The 15594-nt window shown below is 37.2% G+C and overlaps 1 protein-coding gene across 1 annotated transcript; it reads left to right on the forward strand.

Annotated features, from left to right (window-relative positions):
* Positions 1-7977, forward strand: myoz1a (myozenin 1a). Its single transcript, XM_038295730.1, has 6 exons — positions 1-228; positions 1626-1712; positions 2859-3046; positions 5961-6231; positions 7220-7385; positions 7477-7977. The coding sequence occupies exons 2-6, from the start codon at positions 1628-1630 to the stop codon at positions 7709-7711; spliced, it is 945 nt and encodes a 314-aa protein (XP_038151658.1). The 5' UTR covers positions 1-228; positions 1626-1627; the 3' UTR covers positions 7712-7977.
* Positions 7978-15594: the final 7617 nt, after the last annotated feature.

A 15594-nucleotide genomic window follows, 5' to 3' on the forward strand; every position in this document is an offset into this window, starting at 1 on the left:
CCTCCTCCCATCTTGACACTAATTTCTAACCCCCCCTGCCCCCAAACCCATGGCAAGATCTGCTATCTGACTTTTGGATCAGCTTTGTACATTGCGGGACCTGAGTCTAATCATACATGGTGTCAGAGGCACTGAGGGATTTGTACTTTTGTGTTTGAGATTGATATCTCTCTTACTGTTTAGTGTTTATAGGTCTTTCTCTCTTCACAGGATTACAAAAGAATCCCGGTGAGTGGATACAAAGTTGTTGTTCTTTTTTCTCTCTGTAGATTTCTTGCCTGAAACTGTTATATTTCAGCTTTGGATTTTTCCCAAACACAAGCTACAGTGGTGGAAAATAGATTTGTTTATGAGTCCATTAAAAACTAAAGAAAGAGCCTACTGTAATATGTTGACTTTTACAGAAGTTGAATATTGTGTTATCAGAGCATTTGAGGTGAGTAGTAAATCTCCAAATTAAATGTACCTTCAAGTTACAAAACTGCATCTAACCTAACCTAAAAATACTTATCAACATGCATTTAGCTTCTCCCTGTTGGTATACAATCTGTCGCCTACAGCAGATTTTCTCAAGATGTGCTCTGAGTTCTTAGGAGTTTGCTTCAAGTCTCTGTGGTAGCTGTATGACGCCATGGCTTGTAGCTAAAATGTCTTGGCTAGAAATGGCTTTTAAAAATAGCTGCACTGGGTTCAGTTACAGTCAGTAGATGTGATGTTATGTTTTGCCACTTAACTGTAGTTTAAAGAAAATGTTGTTTGCAGATGAGTTTGCAGATATTAGTAATATAATCTTGACGTGGAATAAAGCATTAAGTGCAATAATGATGTAAAATACAAAAGAAAAGGAGGGAGGCTGAGGTTGTTTGATTTCGCTTTAAAATAGTTTTTGTGGGTGAGACAGATTTTGACATATTAGATGAAGACAATATTTAATCTTCTTAAACCACTTACAAACACCATACTGAGCAATAGTATTTTATGATATGCCTTATTTTATGTTATATAACAATCCCAACATTGTAGCTGTAGGGTTAACTGATAAGACATTTTTTGGTAAGCCTCAGTATACCTTAGTTTACTCTGACAGATCTTAAAACAGATCTTGTGTCACTAAACAAAAACTGAAGCACACATTTAACTATATGTTTCCTTTGGGGAGGACATGTGTTCCACGGGAGAATGTAAGGAATCTGGAGGCATGACACTTCCCGTGAGGATGAAAAATTAGTAGGATGTTTGTTGTCTGCAAGTCTCTTACATTCAGCTTCTGTGAACTTTCCCGAGTCGTCGATAGGTCTTGGTGTTGATGATTTTAAGTAATTCTCAGAAACTGGTGGAGAACATTGGTAAATTAAAAAAACCTTCATTCTTTTTCTCATCTAATTTGAACAATTTAGGCCTCATATTTAAACCAATAAGACGAATCAATCTTTTATTTCTTTCCTGAATTTGTTTTATATCAAATATTCCGAAACCTTCAGCTTTTTTAAAACATTTCCACCTTACCACAAATAGTTCTAACTACTAACTTAGAGCACTTACCCTGTAAACTTCAAATGCAGGAATGCAGTTCTGCATTTCTATACCCGGGAATAACGTTCTATGGTTTCTCCCTCTCCCTCCAGCTATGCCTCTGGGAACACCTGCCCCCCTAAACAAGCGGAAAAAGCCCTCCAAGATCATAACTGACCTATCGCATATCAGTCAGGATGGTAAGGCTGACGTAAAATGATGTGAATATGAAATTACCCCTACTCAGTAAAACTCTTTCATACAACTGCTGTTCACAGAAATAGATAGGTTAAAGGGTTGGTCACTGCAGATGATGCACTGACCAGAGGAAACAAGCACTAATATTTTGTGGGAAAATATTAAAGGAAAAATGGGAACAAAAACTTGCACAAGAGATAGTTGCCTGATTTATCTATATTAAATGTCTTTGCATATAGAACTAGTGAAAAACATAAAGCTAAAGAAGGGAAGAAAGGGAAGCAGGACAAAAGTAAGACAGGGAGTTGGACTCAAAAAAGGTTAGAATGGCTTAATGCTCAGCTTTAGTCAGTAAAGCAGGATCAAGAAAATAACAAACAAGGACAGCAGAAAAGAAGGGCTGAATAAGTGGAGCAAGGATAGCAACAAGACAAGAAGAGGGACACGTTGTAGTAATATTAGCAGAGCCAAGTACCGGTAGGAGGACAACATGAAGACAATAAACAAATAATTGCAAAAGGAACAGGAAAAGCAAAGAAAGAAGAGAATGACCCAGTTGGAGCAAAAGGAGGAACACAATTAGAGCAGATTATGAAAAGAAAGGGAAGAAAAAGGAACCAATTATATAAGGAATAAGAAACAATGCCAGAAAAAAAGTCAAGGACACAAGCAGGAAAGGAAAAAGGGAATTATAATGTATAGGTGTATTAAGTCTTGAAGAACACACTTTCTCCATAGTCTTATTTTCTTTTCCCATGCTCTCCCAGACTGCACAGGAACAATGATGACAAGATCTTCTAATAAGTTATTAAAAATATAGTGAATTTGAGAGAATGTAGGAACAGTAAAATTAAATAAATAAAGAAATGTTTTCGTTATATTAAAACCAGATATATTATGCTTCTGTATAGTTGATTTCTATTCACTCTTTGGTTTGGTTTTGTTCTTGTTACAGTCCTTGACTTATTGAGATTTTATTGACTGATCGATCAATTGATCGATCTATCAGTTGCATCTTTTCATTTGGTAGATAATACAAAATACTTCTTTGATATGTTGTCTTTTCTAGATAAGAGCTTTAACCAGTAATACTAACTAAAGTTTGCCATTGAGTATCTGAAACTATTTCTAACCATGCTGTCATCTAGAGTTTGAGTTGGAGCCAGAAGCATCAGAGTTCGATCTGGGAACTAAGATCAGGACCCCCAAAGAGATCATGCTGGAGGAGCTCTCTCTGATGAATAACCGAGGCTCCAAGATGTTCCGGATGAGGCAGAAGAGAGTTGAGAAGTTTATCCACGAGAACAACCCAGATGTTTTCACCAGTGACTCAATGGTGAGAAAATTTCCATTTAGTTTTCTGTTAATTTCAATATGTTACTGAGGCAGTTTGCAATATATCAAATTTGGAAAAAAAAAAAAAAAAAAAAAAAAAAAAAAGTTGGAAATGCTCAGGCCCTAAAAAAAATATAGTAGTATACCGTAAATTCTCTAATATAGGCCCGGGCCTTTATTTCACTCAAGTGCATCGCGGTCCAGGCCTTTATTGGATAGAGGCCAGAATTAGAGACAGGCCTCTATTGCTATTTGAGCAAAACAGACTACCAGTGGAATGAATAAAAATGAGATTTTGTGTCTATTTGAACCTATAAAACACTAGGTTCATTTATTGAAAAAGTACAGTTACCATGTCTCGCTTGGTTTGAAGTAAAAAAAAAAAAAAAAAAATCCTCCAATTCTGTTTAATTCTCCTCCTCAGTTTTTCTCCTCCTCCTCATCTCTCCCTTTAATCTCCTCATCACTCGCGCTCCTCCTGTTCTGCTGCGTCTCTGTTCTCTTCCTCGCGCAGACGGGCAGCAGTCAGGGCCTGTCGTCCAGCTGCGCAGGGCTGTGGTACTTGTATGTTACTACCACAAGTATAATGTTGAGGTATGCCCAGAAAAAACGTTTATAGCCCCGGCCTGTATTAGAGACCGGCCATTATTTACCTCCTCTGACAGCGAGAGTCCCGGCCGCTATTGGAATACAGGCCAATATTAGAGAATTTACGGTATGTACATTTCATCATCGAGATATTTTAACGAGGTACGTTCAAAGCGCTATACATGGAATAGACGGTTAATAGCAAAACTCACAGAGAAAAGTACATTCTAGGACCTTAAAGGTGATTAAAAAATTGGTAAACATGAGTAATTAAGTTGATAATTCTACTAAAGATAAATTAATTTTTTAAGATACTAATGAGACAGTAGGATCTGAGCCTGGCACACCACGAGGAGAAGAACACCCACATGTAGAAGCTGTTCCTGGACTTCAGTTCAGCTTTCAACACCATCCTGCATCTGATAGGGAAACTGGAACAGCTGGGATTCAATACACCCCTCTGCAACTGCCTGCTAGACTTCCTCATAAACAGACCTCAGTCAGTCTGGGTTGGACAGAAAACCTCTGATTTCATCAGTCTAAGCAGGTCTGCGTCCTGAGCCCCCTGCTGTTCACCTGACTTGTTCACCTGATGGCACATGACTGCTTATCAAACTTCATGACCAGGACTACAGAGAGGAGGTGGAGCAGCTGGTGGACTGATGCAAAAATAGCAACCTGATCCTAAACGTGGAGAAGACGAACGAGATCATCATTGACTTCAGGAAGAACCAGCCTAACCACGCTGCACTGCTCATCAATAGCTCAGTTGTAGAGGTGGTAAACAACACCAGATTCCTGGGGGTGCACATCACAACCTCACCTGGACTGTAAACACCACCTCACTAGTGATAAGGAGAGACCACCTGCCCCCAGCCATCCTCAACACCTTCTACAGAAGCACCATAGAGAGCGTTCTGACCAGCTGCAGCTCCTCAGACTGGAAGAAAGTGAGGAGATTGGTGAGAACAGCAGAGAAGATCATCGGGGCTCCTCTTCCCTCCATAAAAGACATTTCATCCCAGCGCTGAGTCTCCCAAGCCTGTTACATTATCAGTGACCCCTCACACTCCCACTATGGACTGTTCTCCCTGCCCCCCCCCCCCCCCCCCCCCCCCCCCCCCCCTGGGAAGAGGCTTAGAAGCATCAGATGCAGGTCCAGCAGATTCCAAAACAGCTTCTTCCCCACTGCCAATAGACTGCTGAATGTTGAGAAAAACAAAAAGAAAAAAAGCACTAATTGTTGGAAAAACTGTAAATGATATCTCAGTCTTATTTTTACATTGGATCACCATGTTTATATTTTATCATGGCTGCACTATAAGAAATGGAAATGCCCTGAGAGCTCCACTGAACAAATTTTCGTTCTGTTTACACCCTGTGTGTACAAAATGAAAATAGCGTTTAATTCTAAGTGTCTAAGTCCACGTCTAAATCTAAGACATTACTCTTAAATCCTGATGTTCGGAGATGTTCGCCAGGTGATAGAAGGCCAACTTTGCTAATGTCCATATGAGACTCTGAAGGCTCAGGTCCATCACTTGGATTTCGAGCCTGATGGTTTTTAGCCGTATTAATTGAAGCTGTGTGGTAATTTTCATTGCTTCTTGTTTGGTACATTTATATTACTTCAGTTTTGTGAAACAAGGCATATAGATGAAGGAAATTTAGGCACACGCATACATGGATTTCTTCTGTGCATATCTTAATCTATAGATGTTGTTGAACCATTTTTGGTCATGTAGTTATGGTAACCTATGTTGTTGATTGTAATCTGTGTTATGGAGGGCATGTAGATATTAAAAAGGAAAGGCCCTAAGATGGACCCTTGGGAACTCCATGTGAGACTTTGAAAAGTTTCTATCCCCTCATGTAGATTTGAAACTAGCCAGTGCTGTACCAGGAAGGTGTTTTGCATGCCCTCTGGTAAACTACACTGATCAACGGTGTCAAATTCTGCACCAAGGTCCAATAATACAAGCAATGTGGCTCTTCCACAGTGTGCATTTATGCCAGTATCATTGAACACCTTGACAAGGGCAGTCTCTGTACTGTGGTGACAGTGGAAAAATGGCTGGAAGATGGTCAAACAGATAATCATTGCCGAAAGGTGTTTAACTGATGATATGCAACTTTTTTGATAATCTCACTGATAAATGGGAGGTCTAAGATAGACCTATAGCTTGTTCATGTTCTCTAAAGAGTTAAGGAGTTGAAAATCCTCATATTTGCAATTTAAAGGGGTTTTCATGACTTGCTAAGAGCTGCATCACCAATTCAATCCTATTCTTTATATTGTTTATAACTGTCTTATCTTCATATTACAGGACAACTTCCAGAAGTTTGTTCCATCCTTGGGAGGGCAGATAGGAGGCCAGTTTATAAATCTTGGAGGGCATTATGTAAGCAAAGAGACAAAACATATGTATTTAGGAGCTACACCTGCAGGAGGAGGGGCGCCAGTGCCTCCACCTAAGCCTGGAAGCAAGGGGGCAGGAGCAGGAGGAGCAGGAGGAGCAGGAGGAGCAGACGGCGCTGGAGGTGCAGGAGGACTAGGACTGGCTGGGGATGAAAGAGGTGGTAAAGGAGACGGAACGGGTGAGTATTCTGCCTTGCTACCAAAAAACAGGAAAAAACAATCGTTGCCACATGAACCCTAACCTTTACATGTGTTTAAAAACATACAACTCAGTTAATCTATTCATACCACTTGAATTCTTTAAGTTAGTGTCATTTTACAACTTCAAATTTCCATTAATGACAGTCGGCCCTAACTGCTGCATGCATTTGTATTTAACCTTCCCAATAGAGTGCTAAAGATAGGCAACAGTCACCTGTGACCTGATGCATTTAGCCCCCTGTTTACTAATTCCAAAAGATGTCAGTGTAAAGGGGGTGCATTGTAGTGGGACAACCGTGCTCTGGAGTTGAGGCTTAAAAATCCCTTTTTCAAAATGCCTGTGGCAAACTGGCAACAGGACTTTGCTTTCCTATAGCTATTAAAGGTCAGAATTGTTTTGTTTCAACAAATTATCCCACTTAATTAGTGGATCTTTGCAGCTTGCATTGCTCCCCTAGCTTGTCAGTTTTAGTGAATGACCAGTTCCAAGGAGGATTGCCAGACGATTAAAGAACCAGGGAGGTGTCCAAACCTATCTGGACATCTTGATACTAGTTGTTCATGTAAAGTAACCTATTAAACCTTCATAGAACAGCTAATTGTGACCTTAGATGAAATTACACACAGGTGGATTCTGTTTATTAATCAAATGACTTCTGAAGACAAGTGGTTTCACAGCCTTTATGTTAAGGGTACCAGGGCTGAATGCAAATGAACAGCACATATTTTTGGTTATCGCAAATCCTCAATCAAGCAAAATGTGTTTTTTTAATCTTTAAATTTAAAACGCTAAATTCAAGGTTGCTTTTGTAAAATGCCAAAAGGTAAACAAGTTTAAGTCATATGAGTACTTTTGCAAGATACTGTATGTAATTATTGGTAGCTTGCTTTGCTCTACATGAAATAAATGGTACTGCTTCTAAAAATTATAGGTATGTGATAAATATGTGGATGTTTTTCATGCAGGAGCTAGAAAAGATGGTAAAGGTAAGACCCTGGTGGTCGTAAAGACGTATGTGTCCCCATGGGAGAAAGCCATGAAGGGTGATGAGAACCTGCTGGCAACTCTTAAAGCTGAAATGCCTGGTCCTGTGGACAGGAAAGCTTTGCCAAAATACAAAAGCTTCAACAGGTGGCTCCCTCTCTGTTCTAATGTTTTTTGGTGCCCTGTGAAAACAAACCATCTGACTTAATCTGCCTCTTATTTCACCTTCTCTTCCTAGGATGGCCACACCGTACGGTGGCTTTGAAAAGGCCAACCAGTTCATGAAATTCCAGTTGCCAGAAACTGAGGTGACCAAAGAGGAACCTGAACCCGCAGTGGTGTACCAACATGACATCGGCTGCCGTCCCTCTTTCAATCGTACCCCTATCGGCTGGGTGACCAGCAACGAGCCCAGCAGCATCCACATGGAGACAGATGCCGTGCCCTTTGATGGGGAAACAGACGAGCTGTGAAAATATAATACTGTGATTGCAAATACTCCCATATTTGCCTGACTGTATGGCTAAAGTTCAGCATGCACAAACCCACTGTAGGTTAGCTAAAGGTCCCTGTAGAACTGATGAAATAGAATGAAACAGTATGAAAAAAACAGAAAGTGTAAATGCTTGTATCTTCCTCTGTAATGAGTTGTAACGTAAACAAAAAGCTGTAGGTGATGAAATGTCAAACTTTAATTACAGCTTTAAAAGTTCCAAACTTCTAGAAAAGAGAAAAAAAATCGCTTGTGTATGAAGATGGAGATTCCTACTTTAAGATGTCTGTGTGTGCACCATTAACGTAAATGTTACTTCATTTATTTCCCCTTGCATTTTTGCTAAAACTCTTTATTCATATACTGTAGGTAAAAATACTACACAATATGTTCTTATACTAAATTACCTAAATCAACTTGCCTCTCATAGAGTGATAAAATCAGATTTCCTCTTAAGGGTTTATTAGACAATGTCTACTGTTCTTAAGATAAATTGATCGAGACTGGAAGTTTTCAAACTTAAAGCAGAAACCTCTCACAAATAATAAAAATAAGTGTTACAAATAATGTAAAGGTGGAAGGAAAAAGTCCCATGTTAACAAAATAAATATTTTTGAAAAAAAAACAATCAGTTGTCAAAAATTTTTTGACTCTCTTAACATCCCTGCAATACATTCTCAATCAAAGCATTTTTAAAAATTAAATTCTTGACTTTGTTCTGGTAACTTTTTATTAGTAATCCATGTTCCTGACAAGACCCAGAGGCTAATTTCTTTCAGCAAGTGACTACTACACTGGATCATATTTATTTTGCCATCTAGCACAGTAGGAAGGGTTATTAGGAAATTAGAAAATAAAGTTTATTGTTAGAAAACTGCAGGAACAAGTGGCATCTGGGGTGAAAGTTGGGTACTAGTTCTCTATAGCAACTATTAGATAGCATTCACATGACAGTCTATTGTTTGGGATGTATGTCAGAATAATGTCTTCAAGTTTTACCATAAAAAAGTCAAATGTAACATTTTCTAATATTTATCTGAACTTCAACAGGAGGTTTTTGTTTGATAAGACTAAGGCTTTTTTTCCAGCAACAAACACACATTTGGTCAGAAAAAATCTCTTCATGCTCAGTGATGTGTACAATGGAGGACATGTGAGGTTGTGGGTCTGTTTATTAAAAATCGAATGTTGAAATCTCACTTAAGTGCATATGACATTACGATAAAGTCATCAGGAGATTTAAAATAAAGGTCTGTTGATATCTGTAAGTGAGGTATAAATTGAAAATGATATGGCTTAATGAACACAAAGTGTAAATTAAATGTTGGACCTGTTAATCAGAAGAGAGAAGCTGAGACCCTGGATGATGTAGAGAGATTGTGCAAAAACTTTTCACTCTATTTGCTCCATCTTTTAAAAAAAATTGACTGGGGTCTCCATCCCTGGTCCTCAAGATCCCCTGTCCTGTATGTTTTTATTTGCATCCCTAGTTATGGGATGCATTTAATGAATGGCGTAGTTACCACACATTTGCCAAACTTTATGTCAACCAGAGGAGGTGATTCAGTTATTTAAATCAGCTGTGTTGGAGCAGGGATGCATTTAAAATCTGCAGGACAATAGTTCTTAAACATCAAGGTTTTAAAATTATAGCCAGGGTAATGATGATAGTGGTATCTCTGAGTTAAAAAAAACAATGCATAAAATTCAAGTCAAGTACTGGAAGCTGTTTTTTTTTGTTGTTGTTTTTTTTTTTTACATGGTTAGGTCTAAAATTTTGAAGCATCAATAAAATATTATTTTACTGATATTTTTTTCACCGGAAGTGCCAGTTAATTTAACCTGCACATGCAGTTTTTTTAAGAAAATAAATTTTAAAAGGAAGACAAATACATACTAAAGGAGAATATCTAAGAATATAAAATAGAACTTTCAAAAATATTCTATAACGATATATTTTTAAAAAAATCCTTTAAAAAGCAGTTTTTGTAAAGTTATTTGTGTTCTTCATTTAAACACAGTCACTCAGACAGCAGACCTGATATATTAGCAGAAACTCAGCACTTATTATTTAGAGTTAAGCCATGGGATTAACAGTTTATTTTATATGGATTCCTTCTCATATAGGAATAGAGGGGAATGAGACGGCTGATGCAAAACAAGCAAGTAAATGTGGTTTAATTGATATAATAATTCCCTTTAGTAAAGGTGAAATAAAATCAGTAATTAAGGAAAGGATTAGATCAAGATGGCAGAAACCATGGAAAGAAGAAGGAACTGGCAGATGGTTTTATAGTATTTTAAAAAAATTGGGCTTTATGTAAAAAGGAGGAAATAGTGATATCAAGGTTACGGTTTGGCCATACAGGTTTAAATATCATGTTGTTTACAATATGGAAACATGATACAGGGAAGTGTGATTTTAGTTTTCAAGAAGAAACAGTGGAGCACATCATATTGTTTTGTACTAAGCATGTAAATGAGAGAATTTAATTGATAAACAGATTACAAGTCAATAAATTGAAGTTAAACTTAAAATACCTTTTAGACTTGGATTCTAAATCATGTTCTTTTTCTTTTTATTGAGATTTCTTAAAAAGACAAATGTGTTAAAGAGGATTTAGGTTTTTTTTTTTTTTTTTTTTTAGCTTACTTTTGTAGTAATATGTAGTAGGATATTGAATTAGTTCATTCGCGAAATACACTCCATTTCAATTGGTGGCGGTAATGCACCAAAAACTTGTTTGCCAACTGCCATAAAACACAAGAAGAAGAAGAAGAAGAAGAAGAAGAAGAAGAAGAAGAAGAAGAAGAAGAAGAAGAAGAAGAAGAAGAAGAAGAAGAAGAAGAAGAAGAAGAAGAAGAAGAAGAAGAAGAAGAAGAAGAAGAAGAAGAAGAAGAAGAAGAAGATGGCGGACAAGATGGCGGACGTGTAAGACATATTGCATCGTGCTCTCAGTACCAGGACGTTAGATGGCAGTTATTTGCTTCCCCAAATAACACTTTGAGAAGAAATTAGTTCTTATCGAATTTCCCTACTCTTCGTGAAAGAAAATGCGAAAAGCTGCTCAGAAAAGACCCAATGAGCATAAGTTGCTCACAACTACCATGCCTGCTAATGATGACCATAACTACACTGGCACGGAGCCACAAACAGATGCTGAGGAGGATGAATTTCCCCCGCTCCCGGTAACACCAAGTAAGTCTCCCGCTGCCAAGAAACCTTCTCTCAATATTCCTCGCACGACAAGCAACCCAAATACTGAAGATCCTATTGCCATGCTTGCTAACCTGATCAACACAAGAAGTGATGCACTGGAAATGAAGTTGGGAAATATGCTTGAACAAATTGAACTTTTTAAAAAAAAGGTTGACTGCATGGGAAAACGTGTTGAGCTCACTGAAAAAAACACCACAGCCTGTTCGATTCGTGTTACCGAGCTGGAGCGCTACAGTCGCCGTTGGAACCTCAGACTTCACGGAGTCCCCGAGACGGAGAAGGAGGACGCGGTGGCGGAGGTGACCCGGGTCTGCCAAGAGATTATGCCGAGGGAAAAAGAGAGGCTTCAGCTCTTCATTGATGTTGCTCATCGAGTTGGGAAAAAGTTCGTCGGCAGCTCCCGTCCTCGTCCTATTATCATTCATTTTGTCGCCAGAAGGTATCGAAATTACATATGGAAAGCAGCTAAAGGCAACGACTTTCTTAAAAAAAATGGTCTCCGTTTTACTGAAGATCTGTGCAAAGAAGACCGTGACTTCCGACAGAAACTATGGCCGTCCATCCAGAAAGCTCGGGAAGAGGGGAAGTCAGCATATTTCATAGGTGGTCGCGGTTTCATTGACGGCGTGGAGATTCCTGCAACTTTTGACCCAGTAAAGGAATAAGTTATATTTCAGATATCCTGTTTTGGTTCACCATACTGTTCTAAGTATGTATATTTCAGTGCCAACTAATATTTAGTTCCTTAATAAGGTACTGGTCCACGATGTTTGTTACTATTCACCTTCTCTGACCGAGCCCTTTTGACTTGTTCTCTAAATGTTAAACCTTTCATTTATATCTCTCAATGCCAGGGGGATGCGTAATATGTTAAAAAGGAAACCTTTGTTTCTATTTGCCAAAAATATCAATCCTGATTTTTGTTTCTTTCAGGAGTGTCATTCAGTTGCTTCTGATGTTAATTTTTGGAAAGCCCAATGGAGAAATTCCATTTGGTTTTCTCATGGTTCGGAGCATTCTGCAGGAGTTATGACGTTAAAACATAGATTTAAGGGGAACATTATTGCCTCTGAAAGTGACTTAATGGGACACTATATCTGTCAAGTTTTTGCTTTTGAAAACCATTGCTTCATTTGTGCTAATATTTATGGTTACAACAACAAACGAGAGAATGATAGTCTATTTCACTTAATAGAGATTTTTTTTTTAGAATGGCTAAAGAAATTCCCCAAAGCTATAATTATCATGGGAGGAGATTTTAATACTGTTCTTGATGGGGATCTTGATAAATGGCCTCCAAACAGACCTAATGCCTCCAACTCAATTGTCAAATCCTTTATGGAAAAATTCAACTTGACTGATATCTGGAGAGATGTCCATCCTCATGACTATATATTCACTTGGAATAATAAATCGTCAACAAGAATGTCTAGAATTGATTTCTGGTTAATATCAAACACAGTAAACAAGGAGAATGTAACTGTTAAAATATTTCCTACTCCTCTTACTGACCACAAAGCTATTGAATTAATTTTAAATTTTTCAGACAAAAAACAATCTTTTTACTCACACTGGAAAATGAACAGTTCCTTACTGCAATTTGAAGAAGTCTCTGCAAATATATCAACGTTATTCAATCAGTATTGGTCTAAAGCTCATGTAGATGCTCGCTATAACCTTAATTGGGAATTGTTCAAATTTGAAGCTGGAAAATTCTTAAGAAAATTTAGTAGTAATAAGGTCAAATCTATTAGAGCAGAAGAAAATTGTATAATTTCCAGAATTGTTGAGATGTCTTATTCAAATCCTTCCACTTTAAGTGATTTAGAACAACAAGAATTAACTGAATTACAGATTAAGTTAGACAATATATACATAAATAAAAGTAAAGGTGCTTTTGTTAGATCAAGAAGAAAATGGATGGAAGAAGGAGAACAAAATACCCATTACTTTTTCAATCTTGAAAAACATAATGCTGTCAATAATTCTATTAGCAGACTTAAAATTAACAACTCAATAATTGATAATCCTGATCATATTGCTAGATACTGTTGTTCATTTTATGAGAATCTGTATCGTTCTAACCTCTGTCAAGCCTCAATTGATTCCTTATTAAATAATTTAATAGTAAAACCAATTTCTAATATCGACCAGAAACGATGTGAGGAGCCAATCACAATTCATGAAATTCTTGATGCTATTGCACATCTCAAAACCAACAAATCCCCTGGGACCGATGGTCTAAGTGCTGAATTCTATAAACACTTTTCTAATGACTTCGCCCCTTTTTTACTGGAGGTCTTTAATGAAAGCATTAAAAATGGCTCTCTGCCTGCAACTCTTACTCAGGGCTTAACTACACTTATACCAAAACCCAACAAAGACCCTTTATTTCTCGATAATTGGCGACCTATCTGTCTTCTCAATACCGACTATAAAATATTAGCCTTGGTGATCGCTAAAAGATTAAAATCAGTTCTTCATTCAATCATTGACGAAACTCAATCAGGATTTATGAAAAATCGGCATATCACAAATAATATAAGACTTGTTCTTGATATTTTAGATTATCCTGATTTTGTTTCTGATAATGGACTTATTTTATTTTTAGACTTCTATAAGGCTTTTGACACTGTAGAACATGGCTTTATATTTCAAAGTTTAGAAAAGTTTGGATTTGGAAAGCTATTTGTAACGATTATCAAAACTCTATATCAAAACAACAACAGTTCTATCAAATTAAGGAATGGCTCCTCTCCTAGATTTAACATCAGCAGAGGAATCAGACAGGGGTGTCCAGTCTCCCCCTACCTGTTTCTTTTGGTAGCTCAGCTTCTGGCAGATCATATTAAAACCAGTCCTCTGAAAGGGTTAATTGTTGCAGAAAAAGAACTTATCCTAACACAACTGGCTGATGACACTACCCTGTTTTTAAAGGACAAGGATGAAGTTTCATTAGCAATTCAAGTATTAAATAATTTCTCAAAAGCTTCTGGTCTGCATTTGAATCTCAAAAAATGTGAAATTATGGCAGTTAAAGATTGCACTGAGACATCAATTGAAGGCATTCCAGTTAAAAACAAGGTTGTTTATTTAGGCATAACCATTACAAAAGAACAAAAAAATCGTAGCTCCTTACATTTTGATCCTTTAATTCTAAAAGCTAAAAAGAAACTTAATCAGTGGTTGGTTAGGGATCTTTCACTACGAGGTCGTATTCTACTTAGTAAAGCTGAAGGCATCTCTAGGCTTACATATGCTGCTCAGGCTTTAGATCTTAATAAAGGCACTGAAAAAGAAATAGACAAATTGCTCTTTAACTTTGTTTGGAAGAATAGAATACATTACATTCGAAAATCTACTTTAATTAACTCATATGAAAATGGAGGGCTTAACTGTTTATCTTTCTCCACATTAAATAACACATTCAAAATAAATTGGATTCGCCAGTTCTTCGCATCTCAAACTTCTATATGGAATACTATTCCGTTTTACATTTTTTCAAAACTTGGGGGTTTAACCTTCTTCCTGGTATGTAATTTTGATGTACATAAACTTCCCATCAATCTCTCTAATTTTCACCGTCAGGCTTTTTTGTCATGGTCACTTATCTACAAGCACAACTTTTCGCCTCACCGGTATTTTATTTGGAACAATAAGGACATCCTGTACAAGAAAAGATCATTGTTCTTGGATTCTTGGTTCAGGCATGACATTACTCTGGTTGATCAACTGTTTGATGACAATGGCACATTATTGAGTTATGAGGGATTTCTCTCTAAATTTGACCTCCCTATTTCTTCTGGAGAATACGCAAAGGTTTTTGGTGCCATTTCGTCTGGGATCTGCATGTTATATAGACAGAGGCCAAGACTCGATTCTTCTTCATCACCCTCTCTGACTCCCATGGACTCTCCTGTTGGCAAAATATGTCTCACCTCATCGCTTCGTAAGAACAATAAGTCAATCAGATCCCTCTTGCAGAGAGAGGTGGTGTCTGTTCCTGCTGTTCTATCATATTGGAACCGATTTGTGTCTGATGTCTCCTGGAAATACACTTGGCTGTTACCCAATCACTTTCTCCTCACTAACAAGGTGAAAGAAGTCTCATTCAAACTTATTCACAGGATTTATCCTGTAAAAGACTACCTAAAAAAGTTTAAACCTGATATTCCTGTGAACTGCACTTTTTGTAATCTTCTCCCAGAAACTGTAACACATTTGTTTTGGTTGTGTCCATACTCTAAGACATTTTGGTTACACTTTTGCAACTATGTGAATTCAAATATTATGAAAGATTTTCAGCTTCATTGGAAAAACATTTTATTTGGCTTTCAACTGCAAAGTAAAATGTTTCCCAAACCTTTTCTTATCAATCTTTTAATTTTGTTGGCCAAATTTCACTTGCATAAATTTAAATTTCTAAAAAAAAAAAACGGATTTTAAAGCTTATTTAATAGAAGTCAAACAATATTTTCATACAATTCATCTTTCTTCTCATCAGAAAGCTCAAAAAACCATAACAGTCTGTTCCCAACTAGAAATTCTAGACAATTTAATGTTGTAAAAGATATATTTATTTGTATAATACATACACATATATATATATGACACTCCCCAGCGCATATGTTTGTATAGTTGCT

Source organism: Cyprinodon tularosa, unplaced genomic scaffold, assembly GCF_016077235.1.
Source record: "Cyprinodon tularosa strain WSP-4 unplaced genomic scaffold, ASM1607723v1 ctg359, whole genome shotgun sequence".
Lineage (NCBI taxonomy): Eukaryota > Metazoa > Chordata > Actinopteri > Cyprinodontiformes > Cyprinodontidae > Cyprinodon > Cyprinodon tularosa.